Source organism: Leuresthes tenuis, unplaced genomic scaffold (genome assembly GCF_036924035.1).
Source record: "Leuresthes tenuis unplaced genomic scaffold, fLeuTen1.0.hap1 SCAF_10, whole genome shotgun sequence".
In the NCBI taxonomy this organism is placed as follows: Eukaryota; Metazoa; Chordata; class Actinopteri; order Atheriniformes; family Atherinopsidae; genus Leuresthes; species Leuresthes tenuis.
The window spans coordinates 12,677,511-12,694,969 of NW_027325364.1; the positions used below are offsets into that span (position 1 = coordinate 12,677,511).

The following is a 17,459-nucleotide window of genomic DNA, read 5'->3' on the forward strand; positions in this document are numbered from 1 at the left end:
GACACATTTCAAACACACACTCCACACACTTCTGTCCATCATCTGTCTGTCAGTAACTGCACTTTGAAGCTCGGTGCTATCTGGAAAGTTACCAACCTGCACAGACATGGAGGCATACGTACTGTACTATACATACACATCCCCAGCTGGACTGCTGATCTCGCACACTCAGTCCGCTGAATATTCATCATCATCATGCACTGAGGACCTCGTAGGATCAACGAAGCAGTAGTGGTGTCAATTAAGGGGCTGGAAGCAGTTTTGTGTTGGTTTGTTCTCTTTCTTCCTGACAGAACAGTACTGATTTGATAGCTGAACCCTCAGAGTGACCTAACTAGTATGGACGCAGCACTTCAATGAGCATCCGCAACAAGAAAGTTAGAAACTGTTACGAAGAGGCCTCTCCACCTCATCTGTCTCACGAAATCATACTTTACTGAGAGAGCAAGACAGGAATGACTTGGCTTTCAGTTAAAAATTATCTGTATGTTGTTTAGTTGGGAATATTAGAAGCTCCTTTCTCAAGAAGTTGGCATGCCGTGAAAAATATGCATGGTTTGAAAACCAATTCCTGCATTTATTTTGAGCACAAAGGTAATGTGACAAATGTTAAAATTTGTCAGTTTAAGTATGTTAAAAATTTTAGGGGATTTCATCTTCTTTGGTACAATAAATCACTCAACAACCTCAAGCACTCAAAGGTCAAGGCTGTATATATGATTAAGCAGCCATGGCCTTTGGGCCCTCAGGCTCCACCATCATAAACAGAAACAATTCTGTTGTAGAAATCAAGGCATCTGGTCTGGGAAAGTTCTGTGAACTATTGTTACTGAACACAAGTCATCACTGCTTCCACAAATGCAAGTTAAAACTTAAAATGCAAAGAAGAAAAATAATAATTATATCCAGATTTGACACCAGCTGCTCATTTATTATGAAGGTGAAGTGGAAACTGTTCTTCCCTAAAAAGAAGAGGCACCATCTAGCTTGTTATCAGTGTACAGGTAAAAAGCAGCATCCGTGGTGGTATGGGGTGCACCAGTTCACATGGCATGATTAAATGTTTAGGTTCCAGTAAAACTGGACAATATTTACAGGTTTTGGGGCAGCACAGAGTGCTGAGGTGCTTGCCTGCCTGCAGACAACAGTGGCCCCTTTGTCATATACGTCATACATCAGAGCTACTGAAAACAGATATTGAACAAGAAAGGGGAAATGTTTTACTTTTAAAACCAAAGAATTTGCTTTCCTCAGTTTCAAATGTATACAGGATGCTTTCAAAAGTATTGTAAAAAAAAAAGAATAGAAGAAATGTTGCAACACATAAAAGTTATCCTTATTATCAATGATTTCATATACATCGTTTACTTTGCCTTTTGCTCCATAAAGACTGAAAGTGAACTTGATCACAGTCGTGCACATTCATGCACCAGTGCACAAGAACAACTGTTGCTCTTTTGCAATATTAACAAATCCTTGTATAAAATTGCATCATTTACTACAGTCATATTTCACTGTTTATTGTTGTATGTGTGAAACAGTAACAATTGCTTTTCCTGTTTCATAGCAGCAAATGCTGCAGTCTCCCCAACACCATGTTCATTCTCAGACACACTGCTTGGTAAACCTTTGTTCTTCACACTGTGCACCTCTGTCTCCTTTCACTGACCCTCTGTGAAAGTGAGTTTACCAAACTAAAACACAGTGGAGCTCAGCGCAGGTGATTCCGCAGGCCAGAGCTTCTTTATTTGTGCACTGGTCAGTGAAGAAATACGGAAAAAGATATTAAAAATGACCCAGGCAGGTCTATTGAGCAATAAAGTATTAAAAACTTATCTTGAGCTTAGCTCTGTTAGGCTTCGTGGCTTAAATGGAGCAGAAAATTGAAAGAGTGCAAAAAAACAGAGGGCTGCATTACTAACTCAATTACTCCCTGGAGGCAGTCCAAGTGGCCAGCTTGCACACCCAACCAGTTACACTTATCTTAATCTTTTTTTTATCACAAAGATTCATGTAAAGTCTTCCTTTTGGTGATTAATCTAGAGGAGAAAATCAAGTCTTAGGATTAGCTTGAATAAAAAGAAATATGGACCCTCGCTGCGATGTTCATTACCAAATAGAATTGTACATGATTGCAATCTTTTTAAGAGTAAGTCATGATAAATTAATACTTATATCTTTAAAGCAGCTTTATGAAAAAGACATCAAAGCGGAAGAAAAATTATATAGACAATCGGACAAATATTGAATTGTAGCTGTCAAATTTTTATTCCAATAAGTTAACATAATTCACCCCTTAAAAAAACTCGGAATATAGTGTTTATGTTAGAATAACTCAAAAACATTTGGTCAAACTCTTACAGGATATGAATTAAATACATAAAATCAACAGCTGCAGCTAAATTAAAAGAAAGCATCTTCATTCACAATGTAAAAAAAACAGAATTTTGAATTCAAATAAAATAAGTGCAAATGCCTCACAGTGTCTCTGACGATAGGAAAGATTCAATCTTTCATAAGTGATAGTGCAGAAGTGCAGCTCTTACAAATAGTACTCTTTATATGTACAACTAGAGCTGTGATTCGTTTAGCCTAAATAAGCTTCATTCTTTTCTGAGCACTTAAGTGTTTAATCACAGATTGCATGTGAACGCAACTACGCAGGGACAGGTTAACGTTTTAATTAACATTTTGAACTCGCATGAGCCTTCCCTTCTGCATATGCATCTTTTTATTCATCTAATTCAAAATTATATCTGACTTTGGAACCTCACTTTTCTCCCATTAAATGGAATTTATACACATTCATATAAATACTTTGCCATTAAAAACTGGAATAAATATTGCAAGTGCTCCCTTCTTTGAATGTTACTTAAAGTTAAAGCCTAGCTAGAGTTAGATATGATCAGCCTGCCAACACTTCTTCCTTTCGTTTAGTGTCAAGTCTCCATCTCAGACTCGGAGTTATCCAAAGTTGACACGGTGGAGCTGTACCATTCGGCGCTCTCTTCTTCCTCCTGCACTCCTGCTCCTACAGCTCCTCCCCCGTCTCCTCTGTCTCTTCTCTCGTTAAGCATTTCCATGGCCACCTGGTGATAGGGGTGTTTGCGTTTGGTGTGTCGGCGCAGAGTGTTGCGCTCGGCGAAGCGCGTGTGGCAAAGTTGGCACTGGTAGGGCTTCTCTCCGGTGTGCACCCTTTGATGGCGCTGGAGCTCACCCGCCTCCCTGAAGCGCTTGGCGCATATGGGGCACACAAAGTTCCTCTGGCCTGTGTGGATGTGCTTGTGTCTCTGTTGAAAAAAGCATCATAAACATTCATATCAAAATGGCTATCAGGTGATATTCTTTGTGACTTTTTGTAAGAATGTAAAACGGGTTGCCATCACTGTTCCTTAGTAAGTATTACCAAACTTTTTTGTTTTCCTCCACTACAAGTTTTGTTGAGTCTAGCAAAAAAGCTCAAAGAGCCCAGTGTCAACCATCTGCCCAACACCAAGCAGGGTCAATATTTGACTTCACTGTCAAGTGGCCAGAAAAGTAACTCCATATGAATGTATAAATAGGCAACAGGTTGCTAACAAGCCTTTTATTTAGCTGATAATCCAATATATTTTGACTATAATGCCTTGTAAGACCCACTGAAAATGATCAAAATCATCTAATCTAATTAAAAAGTTATAAAACAGTCAGCTGTAAACGATCAAGTATAAAAGTTCAAATAAAAACTGTGGCCCTAATCAAAATATACTTTGCAATCAGATTTAGCAAAACGACGTGTGTCTGATTTTTGCACGCAATCACCGTCTTATCAGAAGCATCGGGACCTCGAAGAGACACAACCGTGACTGTAGAAGAAAATAGCTTGAATTGGAAGAGAGGAGGACTGTTGTATATCAGGTAAAAACAACTCAGATGCATATTGCATCTATTTAACAGATCACGTTGTAGTTCCTCCTCAACAAGCGGGCGTCCTCTGCTTGTGCTGTGATGAGATTCGTCTCACCTGCCGAGTAAAGTCTGTTTTGTTTTATTCCCTCATCAGTTTGGAACTTTAATCTCAGAACTGCTGAGTTATCACTTGCCAATTTGTGGCTATATCATCTCAGAAAAGGTTTTTTCAGAAATCTGAGTTGTTCTGGCAGATTTTCCCACTTAGTTTCATAGAACAGAATAGATTAAAAGATCAACTTTATTGTCTCTATTTGTTCCACAAAGAAGGAAATTTTTCTTTTTCGTGGATCAGATCTCACAGAAAAATACAAAGTCACCAAACAGAGAACTTTGCGTTTGTGATGATTAACACAAATTCTGTATTTTTAGTTCTTTTCTTTTTTTGTGCCACCCAGCATTGCGTTTGAAGCGATATATTTCAGTGGGAAGTCTGTTTGTCCGACACTTTTTGAGTGTTTAGTCGAAGGGGTGGGACTCAGCAGCCAGTAATCTGGTTTCAACACAAACTGTGATGCTTGAAAAACAAAAACCTACTGACGAAACACACTCTGACCACTTTAATGGTCGACTTGTCTGACCTTCTTCAATATTTTTGCTAAATATCCTAATTTCCCGATTTTAATAGGTATAAATGCGACCAAACAGCGGCTGAATCCTAAAAGTAAAGTAACATTTCTTTTAAAACTTCAGTGTCTGGGATGGGATTCACCACGCATTCATGGCTCTTCCATGAAATATGACCATACCGTGTTCCTCTATCAACTATCAATAAACACACAAATTCTGTTTTCTAGTCAATAGGTTCCCATAAAACTTTTCATTACTATTTTCTGTGAGCGAGTTGGCAATACATACATGTAAAAGTATTCATGAACGCACATAAAGAAGCTGTCAAAGATAAAAAACATGTCTTGAAAGTTTCAAGAGAAAATGGTAAATCCATGAGTGAAAGAATAAATAGGTGCTAAGAACTAGAAACAGGCAGATTCGAATTTGAATGAGTGGTCCTGAGTTGACAGAAAACTATTAACTTCAGTAATTCTTCAAGAAAAGAAAGAAATCGTTTTAGCTTCCAGGTTCTGAGTATGGCTTGTAAATGGAAATATGTAGATTTCAGTTCTGAAATTGATTTCCTGTTCTTTCTGGATTGATGATAAAACTAATCGTGAACAACATCGGCCCACAAATCGATAATGAAAATGATCCTGAGCTGCATGTCTCACTCAGAGCTTATTTCTGCTGTTCCAAGTAGCCAAAACCAACCATTTACTGGCACTGTTATAGCAGTTTATGCCGTCTCCTTTAGCGACTCCTGTTAATGCTACTGTAGCTCTACTAATGAAACAACGGCCAGAATGAGCATGCGCTCACCTGCAGATGGCTGGAGCGTTTGAAGGCTTTGCCGCACTGCTGACAGACATGAGGCTTCTTCTGTGAATGAGTGATGGCATGGCGCTCAAGGTCAGAGAGGTAAAAGAAGATCCGCGGGCACAGCTGGCAGCACAGCACCCTGCGGGAGCCCAGAGTGGTAGGAGACTCTGCAGGTGACAGAGGGTCCAGGGGGTCAAGGGAGTCAAGTTTGCCTGAGGGAAGGATGGGTCCGATGGGAGGGGAGGGTGGAGCAGCCATGTTGGAGAAGTAAAGATGGTCATCTAGAGGTAAATGTTCAGAGTGGAGGTCTGAGGAGTCAAATTTAGTATCTGAAGCTGGTGATTGCGCCTCTGCCTCTGAAGTGGGCTGAGCTAAAGGGTCATACGCCGCAGACTGTGGCTGTGGAGAAGATGCTGCAAAAGTTAATGGCTTGTTGTTTTCATTTGAGGCTTCTTCAGCAGATATGGCTTCAGTTCCAGGGTTTGATTCAGAGTAGCTGATCTGAGTTTGAGTAAGGGGAGCCGTGCTGTGGTGGTCATCCTGCAGAGCAATGGTGGACGAAGGGACAGCTAGAGAAGTGAGGACGGGGCCAGAGGTTATGTTATTCACGCCTGACAGGATGACAGGAGGGTTGCTGGGGCTCAGTCTGATGACAGGGTGAGACAGCATGGGGAGAGGTGATCCCAAAGCGCTGACCTGACCAGAAGATAAAGAAAGGGAGACTGGAGCTGAGGCTGCAGTAATCTGGGACAACTGACCAGTTGAGGGGTCTAGGACAGCGATAGGGGTGGAGGTAGAAGTGGAATCACCGGGTGAAGAGGGTACAGAAGAGAGGAGGAGAAACATAGGGGTGGAAGCACCGGGTGAAGTGTGAGACACAGAAAGGGGAAGCGAGAGGCCAACTGGCGCTGAGGAGAGTTGAGAGGAAGAGGAAGAAGACAGGAGGAGAAGGGGAGCATTGGCTGTAGGATTTGCAAGGATCTGAAGGGGTCTGGTTTGGAGTGACATCCCAGAGGAAGAGGACAAAACTGTATCAGCCTCCTCAACAGCTTTAGCGTTCGACTCTGCTGCTACTGAAGAATCTGAGTTTGTTATCAAACTTGTAAAGACTTCTGGAGCTTTTGTCTCATCAGTGCCTTGTGATGACAAATCAGTGGCATGGGCTGTTGAGGAGTAGAGATAATCAGAAGGTGCTTTTAGTGCATTATCTAAACTTTGGCTGAGGCTAATATCTGCCAGTGTGGCCAAATGTGATGACCTCTTGTCTTCTATCTCTGCAGCATTAGCCTGATCTGACAGTCGACCCTCTGACGTGGAAGCATTGACTTGTGGCACTTTGAGTCCATCTGGACTGAGAGTGTACGGGATTCCCTGGTCGTCAATGAGAAGAAGGTTTTCAGTGTCACAGTCAACTGAGGACAGAGATGTGAGGACGGAGGTAGAAAAGAAAGAGGGAGACAGGAGAGATTCCTCAAGCAAATTTGTACCACTTAGACGCAGCTGAGAGTCCTCATCGTCGTCCTCTTCTACCATGTCCCTGTCTCCGTCTCCCTCATATTCGTCCACCTCCATGATCAGCGGTCCCTCACAGCCAAAGTCATCCAATAACCGTCCGCACCTCTTCTCTCGACTTTCTCTTTTCTTTGGCAAACTCAGGTCCAGCGGCTCTGTCTGCTCCTCCGTTTCCACCACATCAAATGTTTCGAAAGACTTCAAGTTTATTTCTTGCAAAATTAAAGGAACATCCTGCTCAATTTCTCTCTCTGTAGATTCCTCTTTAATCCCCTGATGGCTCAGTACTTTAACTGAGTTAGTGCTGGAGATGAAACTAGTCTCTGACCCATCCGTGTGAAGGACTTTAACATCTAAAACTCTGTCTTTGCTCATTTGTTCCCCCTTCACTGATTCTGTCTCATGGAATGATTCTGCTTTAGTTTCTTCAGTCTTTTGACATGTGACTTCCATTATCTGTCCTTCTTTTTTAACAGCTGATATATGGATTTGACTTCTGTTTCTGTCTGTGATCACTGCTCCTGCAGAGACTAAAACAGGTCCTTTAAAACGTGAGCGAACACAGTCTTTGGTCAGGCTGATGGCAGAGTTTGTGATTGGCCTCTTGCACCGTGGGGGAACAACAATTTTGATTCTTATTGGCTGCCTGCGCAGACCCGGCACGCCAGTCTTTACTGTAATTGGCTGTCTGAACCCACCAATCTTACTTGTTTCCTGAGAGGCTGGCTTAGAAGTCCCGCCCTCCTCTGGCTTTTTCCCATTGATTGATTGAGCATCTTGCCTGATGGTCACTACTGCTTTGACAGGGCAGGACTTGAGGCTACCTGGTTTAGTGCTGGATGAAATTTTATCCTTTGGGTCCAAAAAATCCTCTGTCACTGGCCCTGATCCCTCTCCACACTGGCTGCCATTTTGAACTTCCTGGCTGCCACTGGTCAGGACTGAGGCCAACTGAGAATCCATTTTGGGGCATACCTGTTTTTACTTCCATTAATAGAAATAAAGATGAAATAATAGATTAGAAACTCAGAGTAGCCTAATTAGATTAAAAGAGAATACAATTGTATATCTGGAGACTGATTAGTGATGAAGGAAATTAAATAAATACTAGGTTGGTTGAGAAAACTAAATGGTTATAATTGGGGTCAAGCCAATACTCCTCAGATATTGAGATCAACAGTCTTTCAATTAGCAAACCATTCACCCTCGGGTCGCAATGGTGGGCGACACGATCTCCTTTCCTCAACATCAGATCGCCCTGATAATTCTTCTGCTTATCTTGCGTTATCCTAAATTATAGCTCAGTGAATTTCTAACCGAGTCGATCATTCACAGATACGCGCCGGATCACTGAGGGGTCCGACTGATGCGCGAGAAATAACATTTTCCACGTCCTTCTTCTACTCTACGTGTGCAACACATATATACTGAGACCTCTCCTTTTAAATTCACATCATAATATCCCTCACATGCCTTTTGGTTTACAAGAGCTAACCTTTTCTAAAATATCTGTGAGAATAAATGGAGGAGAGCTGTCTGTGGAGGACGCCATTACGCACAGTCCGAGGTCCGAGATACCAATAATATTATGGTGCGTGTGCGCCTTGACAGCTCTCGGACCTTGGACAACGCCGTCACTAACGCTCAGTAGGAACAGAGAAATATGTATATTTACACACGGTCGCGGCTTGCAGCGGATCCTTCCCTCAGCAGCGGAGCTTCCTCGGACCTACAGCCAGCCATTTTAGAGCTGAGGGTCCGAGACGCCGAGAGCGCAGCTTCAATACAAACTTTCCCGGGGCGCTGTCGTTTTATCTCAGCCCTGCTGTCAGAGCCGGCTCAAGACGCACCGGACACATTCGCTTTCGATACATTTAAAACTGTATTTTAAACTATACTCCACCCATACAGTCGCTGCATTGGGACTGGCTTACCAGAGCAGAGGATATTTCCGGAGGACCAAATATGACTGTGCAGTGTACAGGGTGATGCTGCGAATGCTGAGGGAGGGAGGGGTCAAAGGGAGTTGCTATGGTGTCGCAGCCTACCGGGTCCGACCAGTAGCCATGTTCAGCCTATGAGTACAGTTGAACCTGCAGCCTGCAAAGGACGGCTGTGGAATCACACAGGAGCCTCTCCTTTGCCATTAAAGAGCCAGGAAGAAAATCATTTTCACATTATTTTATTTCAAATCACTCACATTGTAAAACTTACAAGCCTCAGGACTTGATGCGTCAAGCTCAGCAGTGGAAAGAAAAGATCACACAGTGAAATATCACAGGGCGAAGTCAAGAATTAGGCTCCATCACAGACATAATGGGTATAGCACATACTAATGCATGGTACATACATCATCATGAAGGCCTACAGTATGAGTTGCCTCTAGAGTATGCACTGGCTGAAGCTGGAGGAGGATCAAAGCAATACTTGAGGGGTTCGCATATTATACTTATGTCTGGGGGTTGACAGTATGCGGAATAAAGAGACTGAAGCCAAGAGCAGAGTTTAAATCCACAAGACAGACAGCTTAGGATGCTGATTCACAAGAGCTGTGAAAATACATCAGGGTCTAACAGACCATAATCATAGCATAGATGCAAAGCAGTCATGGTAGTGTGTTGGGAAGTGTTCACATTGTGACACAGTGTCATGAGTGTTGTGGTGGTTGAGGTCAGACGTGCAGGTCATTACTCCACATCACCAGGCTCACACGCATCAATTTCTGAGACCAGCCGATGAGGGAAGAGTTTAAACTGCAACCATGTGGGCTCTGAAAACACAACGAGATGGTGCATCTCTATTAAACAGATATAACAGATTAAGAAATAGATGGCCTGAATGGGTTCAGGTTTACCAAGGTAGCAGGCTGGGGTCGGCAGTTTTCCATCAAAGCAGGTCTGAGCTGCGGTGAAGCTGCATTGCTTCCGAGGATGTTTGCAGAAGAATGTCACATTTTCCCCGTGGGGGACCATGGCATCTGTAACATCAAACGGCCAGCGCTTCACTCCACCAATCACCACACGGCTTCGCTCAGCAGGGATGACACAACGAGCTGCGAGAATGTTCAGCAAGGTATGAAATATCAGAAAAACAGCAAAAACAAATTCCTATAATGATTCATAGGGCTCCACATAGGTGCGTAAATACAGGTGTAAAAGACTAATATATCAACATTTTGCTTAGGACCGAAATGAGAAGTGAAATCCTCCATTTCATCCAATATTTTTCTTTTCCCCTTTGTGACCATTTGAGTCGTTCTTCACCTCTACAATGTGGCGGCAATGCACTCCAGTCGCCAGTTGACAGACAAGTGATCTTCTGCGGTCCATCCATCAGAAAGTTCTTTTTGCATAGATAGTGGATGTCAAAGTCAACTTCATACTCAGACTTCTGAACAGCAACCACATAGCCCTGCTCCACCTCTTTAGGAGGCTGGCAGAACACTTCTGAAGAAGGGAGAGGAGGAGATTATCAGTCAACTTATTTTTATTTGACCTCTGACATTTCAAATCTACGAGAGTAGTTAATGCCAAAACGAATGGAGGCACACTGCTGCTCAGTTGTTAAGACATTCAGTGTTGTGTACTGACAACCTAACTAGAACATGTTTTTAAAGCTTGAAACTGCAGCGATGCATGCAGTTTTAAAATATGCCTTTTTTTCTTTTCTTGAATATATATTTTTTCGTTTTTCTTTTATAGCAAAATCCGACCTCAGTCATATTCCCCCTAGAAAGATTTGAGAAGCATCCTAGCAGAGTTTCCCAATTCTAACGAACAGGCCATGTAATTTCAGCTTTGACCACAAGAGAGCAGAAAAGAACCGCAAAACAGAGCAGCCGCTTTCAAAAGCTACACATTTGAAGGGGGGTTAGTGTGTCTGTCTCATCTGCAAACAAGAGTACATGCCGATGGGAAAACAAACCATGTCCAAACCAACACTTATTTGCAGTCTCTCACTTCACTTACTCACATATGATTCACTATTCAATCTTTTCCTGCTAACCTTCAAAAATGTGTCAACTCTTGCTGAGAGTGAAGAGGATGCAACACACATGCTTGTTCGCACACTTAGTGGTCAGTGCAAGATACCTAGTGTGCACTTACTTTTACAAATGGGGTGCGGAAACTGCCATGTCTGATTATCCTGACAGAAATTTTCACTGCTCCCAACAATATCAGCTCTGCAGAGGAAAAGGAAAAAGTGATGGACACAGATGGTGGAGTGACATGTGCAGTACTGCCAACTAAGAAGCGTGATGCAGGGGAGGGGGGTGATTAAAAAAAAAAAGGTGTAAACGATTCCTTTTCCCACTGTCTCTCTTTCAGAGAGCTTGTGTTCGCGTCCCTGGCTGACACATCCACTCAGGCTCATCTTTTCCTGTGAGATGAGTCAGTGTGTAAAGGGGAGTCAATACGAGATTAGACTGTAATGACCTAGTTAGATCAGTGGAGGGATCAGCAGCTGCAGATCAAAATGAATTCCCTGCCATTCATCACTCATCTCACCAGCTTTCCCTTCACTCCTTTTCCCTTTATTTGCACTCCATCTCTCACTTCCTCCATTTCTTTCTCTGTAGCATTTCAGCTTCTCAGAGCCTCACTCACCCAGACAGGCAGCTGTAGCGGATTGACGTCCCTACGGAAGCGTCACCGTGGATGGTGAAGGTGTTGATCACCTCTTCAGGCAGAGGACAAGTTGTGGCAGCAGTGCTTTCAGGTGGCTGAGTTGCTGAGGGTCAAGGAATAGCAGAAGCAGTCAAAAGAGGTGAAAGGTTTTAAACTGATGTGGAGGAGCCTTTATTCAAGCAAAAGAAGCAACACCATGTGATAAAAGAGGAAGTGCAGTGGGATAAAAAATAATGTCATTACCCTCTGAATTGCTATGTATTAACCAGCATGAAATAAACCTTCTCAGCTTAAGTATCTCAAATGGAGAGGTACCCATCCCTTTTTCAGAAATAAGCATCCCATGATTGCATTTATTATTTACATTTTTTAAAAACTGCCGGCATTCAAAAGCCAGCATTTAAACAGCCAACCTCTGACTACAAATTAAGCCTAATATTGTTGCAGCGCTGGGAGTTACATTTACACCAGTATTTTAATTTGGAATTACCCATTTTTAATTGAATTTCTTAAAAAAATATCATACATTGTCATAGATTAACCTACCCAACAGAACTGTACACAACATTTAAAACTACAATCTGGCATTCAAGTTTATAAGAAGCTACTTCAATTGGAATGCATCAGGATTAAAAATCCTTTTGTAAAGCGATATGTGACCTCACTGCTGAATATGAGGGATGTGTTGAATACTTTTCTCTATTTGAAGTAGATTTTTCTCATGATTGTTGTGTATTTTTACTTCGGACATACTTCCTGTGTCATCTTTTACTTATAATTGAGAATTTTCACATGACAATTGTACTACTTTTACTTAAGCAAACTATCTAAACAAACTTTATGCACAATAAAACACCCAAAGCAGGAACATGCTTCTCACACACAAATACAACAGTAGTAGTGACTGCAAATGCAGCAGCCAAATCTAAAACACTGGACAGTGTGACTTCCTGTATTATCTTCAGATTGTGTGTTCAGTTTTACTAGTAGAGGAGTACTTTGAATTTTTTTATTCTTCTATGTTGATAAAGGATATGGATGCATCCATTACAACAGCCCTGTATTTATGCTATTATGGAAGTTGTGTTTAGTTCTTCCTGGAGAATTGCAGCTCATACAGTCAGTCAGTTTATGTGCAATGATCATTGTGAACCAACAGCTGTAAAAGCCTAAAATATACCAGTAATAATCCTAATTACACAGAGGACACAGAAAACACATTCAATTCAGCTTGCTTTGATGTGATTACAGGTAATATCTGCAATCAAGTGAATAAGAAGGAAGAATGGAGAAAATAGTGAGCGGACATGAAAGCGGTGAAACATGAGGGAAAAAGACATGTCCATCTTGTTTAAACCAGGGTTTTTGTGACTCTCAGAGGCGTTTCACTTGATGTCTTGTTCTATTTCAGTAGAAATATCCCTTCTTAGATAATAAATCAAAGTTCGATCAGCAGGTGAAACACCGCCTCACACCTCTCCGAGCTCACAGTTATAACCGCGATTGTATAACACCTGGCACTGTTCATTCCTGGGAGTTTGAGTGCCTAACGCTTGTGGAAATATAAATATCGAGAGTGGTGCTTGGAGAGAGGCTAGAGTGACCCGAGCTGCATCAAGCGCAGGGTTTCGAAGCTGAGCACGGCTTTGAAAAGTAGAGACAGCTCTTGCCTGAGGACTATCTTAGGTATCTGAAACCGAGAAACATTAATATAAGAATGTAAAGGCACCTATGGGAGAGCTATGAGTCTGGCTGCAGATGAGAGCCTGATGCGAGTTCTGTTTTCACAAACCGCCCCTCTTCTGCCTTGTACTGCTGCCACCCACACAGTCGTTGGAACCAAACTGCAATAAAGCAGGTGTATCAAATTCATCCCTTAAAAACTATAAAACAGTGATTTTGAAAGAACAACAGCGCTGAAAACACATCAGTCTGACCAAGACTAAAGACGTAAAGGTCCACGTGGCTCCATGAAACACTGTGTTTTCCTTCTGTTTTTCTCACACAAACATACACAGAAACGTATCCACACAACTCAAACTAAACACCCTAAAGCTGCACGCTTGTCCTTGGCTCCCATTGTAGAGAGAGACCTTATCAGAGGCTTTAGATGGAGAAGGATGAGAGGAAAAGAGGATGAGAAGAGAGAGCAGAGGAGAGGAGAACAGGGAGCAGAAAGGCCTGGAGCAACATGAGCAAGAGAGCTCTCTGACTCTCCTGACTGTGATCTGTCGCCCACACACTCACACAAACACACACACATACACACACTAAACTGTGTGACACATGTGCAATCCATCCCCCAACACATACACATCCAATCTATCCTGGAAAAAAAAAATTCTCCACCTCTTGGTAAACACATACAGTGCACATGCCGCTCAATGCCACTCTGACAGGGATCTGCTGCCCACAGCGTCTCAACAGGCATGAACCAGCTCGACTCACACGCTAACACACATGCAAAAGACGCACAATACAAACACTCTCACACATTCAAAACCCACCTACCTTCTGCCTGTCTCTCAGAGGGAGGATACTCTCAGAGAGCTGAGAATTGTATCCTTATGTCACATCTTTGAATAGAAAAAAAAAATCTGAGACGGAGACCAGCTGGGTTGAGGATTTCTAAGAGCACGTTAAGGTGTGTGATTGATGCTGCAGGCCTCAGACACTAAAAGCTGAATTAAGTGGATAGCACACATTTTCAGGTGCTGCATGTCAATAAGAGAAATATACGTACTAAAAAGTGTGATTATCTGGAGTCACTGTAATACTCACTGTACTGTATACTTATAAATCAACATCAATCAAACTGACATTCTTTAAGAATTGATCTCAGCTTGTAATGCATTTGCTCAAAATGTGTCAATGGCACCATTTTCATTTTTGTCGGCTGTTCATACTTAAATATCACTTAACCATTCAGACCTGATGCAGCATTTGTCTTCCTATGGTTAACGGGCACCTCTGGTCTTAATGGGCGAAGAAAAAAACAGTTGACTTGTGAGGTTACGTATATTCAGCTTGATTTTACTTTTCGCCTGTAATCAGTCTTTCTGTTTCATTGTATGGCTTTTGAAGTGTGCGGTAGGTCTATCCTGACCACCCTGAAACAGCAAAGCAAAAACACCCTTCATTCAAATTTTGTCCACTGGAAGGTGGACACAGCTGAACACATGCACATGATGTTCTAAACACAGTGGGGATGCATTTAGCTTGCATGCATTCAATCTATTAGGACACACATGTGTACTTAGACTTCAGTGCCTGTTTAAACTTATCAACAGTTCAGCAGCAAAATCTCAGGCAGCCACTCTGAACACTCTGGTTGCCATGGTGATGGGGAGAATAGGTTGCAGTTGTGCAACGTCCAAGTCAACACAATTACTAGGGGTTTCATTCCTGTATATCTCTCTCTGCCCCTCTGTGTCTTGCTCATTCTTGGTCCTTGGCCATGATTGAGCTACGCATGTACTTTAAACACTGTCCATCTCTGCTGTGACAAACAGCTTAGACTTAAAGAAACACACCCCATTTTGTTCCCTCATATGTAATCTTTATGGTGTGAATCTCTTACCATAAAGCAAGCTGACATAAAAAGAAACCCACCTGTGCAGATGGGATCATCCCCACTCCATTGTCGGTCACCCTGACAACGACGAACAGTGACATCCAAGCCATTGGGCAATGCGAAGCCTGGCTTGCAGCGCACTTCGAGCAGGGCGGAAAAGGAGTGAGTGGGAGAGAGGAGGCGAGCTTCTGAGTTATCGCTGAGGGGAAGAGGCCAGGGACAAGTACGACCTGAGGAGAAAAGAGATGATCCAGAGGGAGGAGACAGGACAGAAAACAAGAATGTGTTGTGCTGGAGTGTTCCCTGTGTAAGACAAATGAAATGGTTACCACTAAACCACTTTAAAAGAGCACTAATGAGGTTGTATAAGTCGATTGTTTGCAGTCATGGTGCCCCATTTTACAGCAAACAAACATAATGAAAAGCTTGTGCTCAACAGTGAAATTGCATTTTGAGGCCAGATTTTGTGCGTTCAGGGTTTTTATTTTATTTTCCAAGAGGAGACTCACATGTACAGATGTATGTTGGCACAGCTGCAGATAGGCACACACACTTTTAATGACTGAGCCCACATTGCCTTTCACAGTGACAACTGAGGGCACAAAGAAGTACAAATAATTACCTGGAGCCACACAGCTGAGACCACACTGGCCGTCACACAGACACTGCCGTTTGCTGCCACAGTCGCTGTCAGATTTGCACGACCGAGGACACATCTTCCTCGTCTCCTCTCCAAGAAGTCTCTCCGGACATGACCCTGTTGTGATACCCACACACCATCACACCACCACAGTAATTTTCCCTTTGTTTACCTCGATTCTATCTATAGTCCCTTGTAAAGAATCCGCAAACTCTAAGGGTCATAAAAAGATTCAGTTTGCCAATTCTGCTTTGTTTTTCTGTTTCAAGGAAAGCAAATTCAGCGTGGGTGGTCGGGCAAACATTTGCCACCCAGGTTGCCAGATGAGTAAGTATTTGGATGACAGGATTTGTTACTCTTTGCTATTCAGCTATCAATCTTGCTTTATTTTTTTTTTGGAAAAGTGGGACGATCTATTAACTGTTTTCTCAGCAGAAAAACTTGATCTAAACTTTCATTTGTATTTGAGCTGAATCAGTCTGCAGGAGTCCTCCTTTGCTTAGGGCTCAACCTCATTAACCTCTTTTTATCCGTATGTATTACATCACATATCATTGAAACAAATCCTCCACTTGCTGGGCACATGCTAACATCAGGCCACCTTCGATATCCAGAACATTTGAGAAGAAGAGGGGAGGAAAAGGGGGGCGGAGAACGTCTCCCCCTTTTCAAAAACTGTTCAGTGCATGTGTGACCACAAACGTACATGTGATACTTGAGCACACATAATTACTCCAATACAATTTGGAGACATAGCGTACAGTACATACATGCAGTAAATAACCACTGATCAATATAAACCATGGACCAGTACAATGGAAAACCATTGGCTTAAAGGTAAATGATGACATTACACCAATATTCTATTTACAAAGGCCTATATGCATGGATGAAATGTGAGCTTTTGATGAAAAGCACTTTAGTAATAGTAGCAATAAACTTACATCCTTACATTTGCACAGAGTACAGGCAATCAAGGTGTTTATTAATCCAGCATTAAGATTGCTGATTAAAATCACCCATACAAAACTGCATCCAATAATGCATATCCCCAGCCTGAGATAGTTGTAATGATCAAGTGAAACTGATCGCAAACATCCAAACACAAGATGCTTAATGACTTTTATGTCCAAAAACAACAAAGCATGCAGAGGAGAGTCCAGCCTGTCTAACAACGTATTGCACAAGGACATTTAATTGTTATTTGTTCCTAATATGTAGTGACAGTCAAGCAATGTTTATTTTGCATACAGGGGTCAATGCTTTCCCAGCTGTGAGTGATAGAGGGCTTACCTGAAGCCTGCGGGGACACCACTCCGGTCAGAGCCCACAGGGACAGCAGCAGCAGTGCACGGTCCATCCTAGAAGCCAGGCCTGAGACGGTATGAGTGAGGGACACGCAGAAACAGCATTTTTAAGGAGGGGGGAACAAAGGGTGGGAGAGGGGGGAGATCCAGGGAGGGGGAGACATTCAGAGAGGGTACAGCCCAGGAGCACACATCTGGTTTGTGTTGAGAATTGAGAAAAATTCCTCTCAGAAGGACCTTTCACCCATTTCTGTTGAGACAGAGGATAAAGGAGATGACAATAGATGACTGCTGCAGCAGCTCACAATAAAGACACAGGAAATGCTATTCAAGGAGGAAATTGATGGATTTTACCTGACATGTTGAATGGAAATCTTGTTTTCCTTCAGCCAGGTCTGGCTTGTTGCTTCGACCGAAGAATGGAACCAGAACATAGCTTTTTAAATTTCTCAACTCACCTCACAACTACATTCAAC

The 17,459-nt window shown here is 42.4% G+C and overlaps 2 protein-coding genes across 4 annotated transcripts; both read right to left on the minus strand.

Moving 5' to 3' along the window:
- Positions 1-2,298: 2,298 nt before the first annotated feature.
- On the minus strand, positions 2,299-8,813 carry LOC140316317 (uncharacterized). Of its 3 annotated transcripts, none has more exons than XM_072394102.1 (3): positions 8,769-8,813; positions 5,323-7,818; positions 2,299-3,290 (listed from the first exon to the last, which is right to left on the minus strand). In XM_072394102.1, exons 2-3 carry the CDS (start codon positions 7,795-7,797, stop codon positions 2,940-2,942), a joined length of 2,826 nt encoding a protein of 941 aa, XP_072250203.1. In that variant the 5' UTR covers positions 7,798-7,818; positions 8,769-8,813; the 3' UTR covers positions 2,299-2,939. The 3 variants fall into 3 exon arrangements, with proteins under 3 accessions (XP_072250203.1, XP_072250202.1, XP_072250201.1); XM_072394101.1 differs by lacking the exon at positions 8,769-8,813 and adding an exon at positions 8,510-8,757; XM_072394100.1 differs by lacking the exon at positions 8,769-8,813 and having other exon boundaries at positions 5,323-8,503.
- A 192-nt stretch (positions 8,814-9,005) lies between these two features.
- ntd5 (ntl-dependent gene 5) lies at positions 9,006-17,430 on the minus strand. The gene is made up of 9 exons (XM_072394157.1): positions 17,338-17,430; positions 16,970-17,233; positions 15,659-15,793; positions 15,075-15,266; positions 11,442-11,565; positions 10,941-11,017; positions 10,098-10,280; positions 9,689-9,886; positions 9,006-9,604 (listed from the first exon to the last, which is right to left on the minus strand). Exons 2-9 carry the CDS (start codon positions 17,034-17,036, stop codon positions 9,522-9,524), a joined length of 1,059 nt encoding a protein of 352 aa, XP_072250258.1. The 5' UTR covers positions 17,037-17,233; positions 17,338-17,430; the 3' UTR covers positions 9,006-9,521.
- Positions 17,431-17,459: the final 29 nt, after the last annotated feature.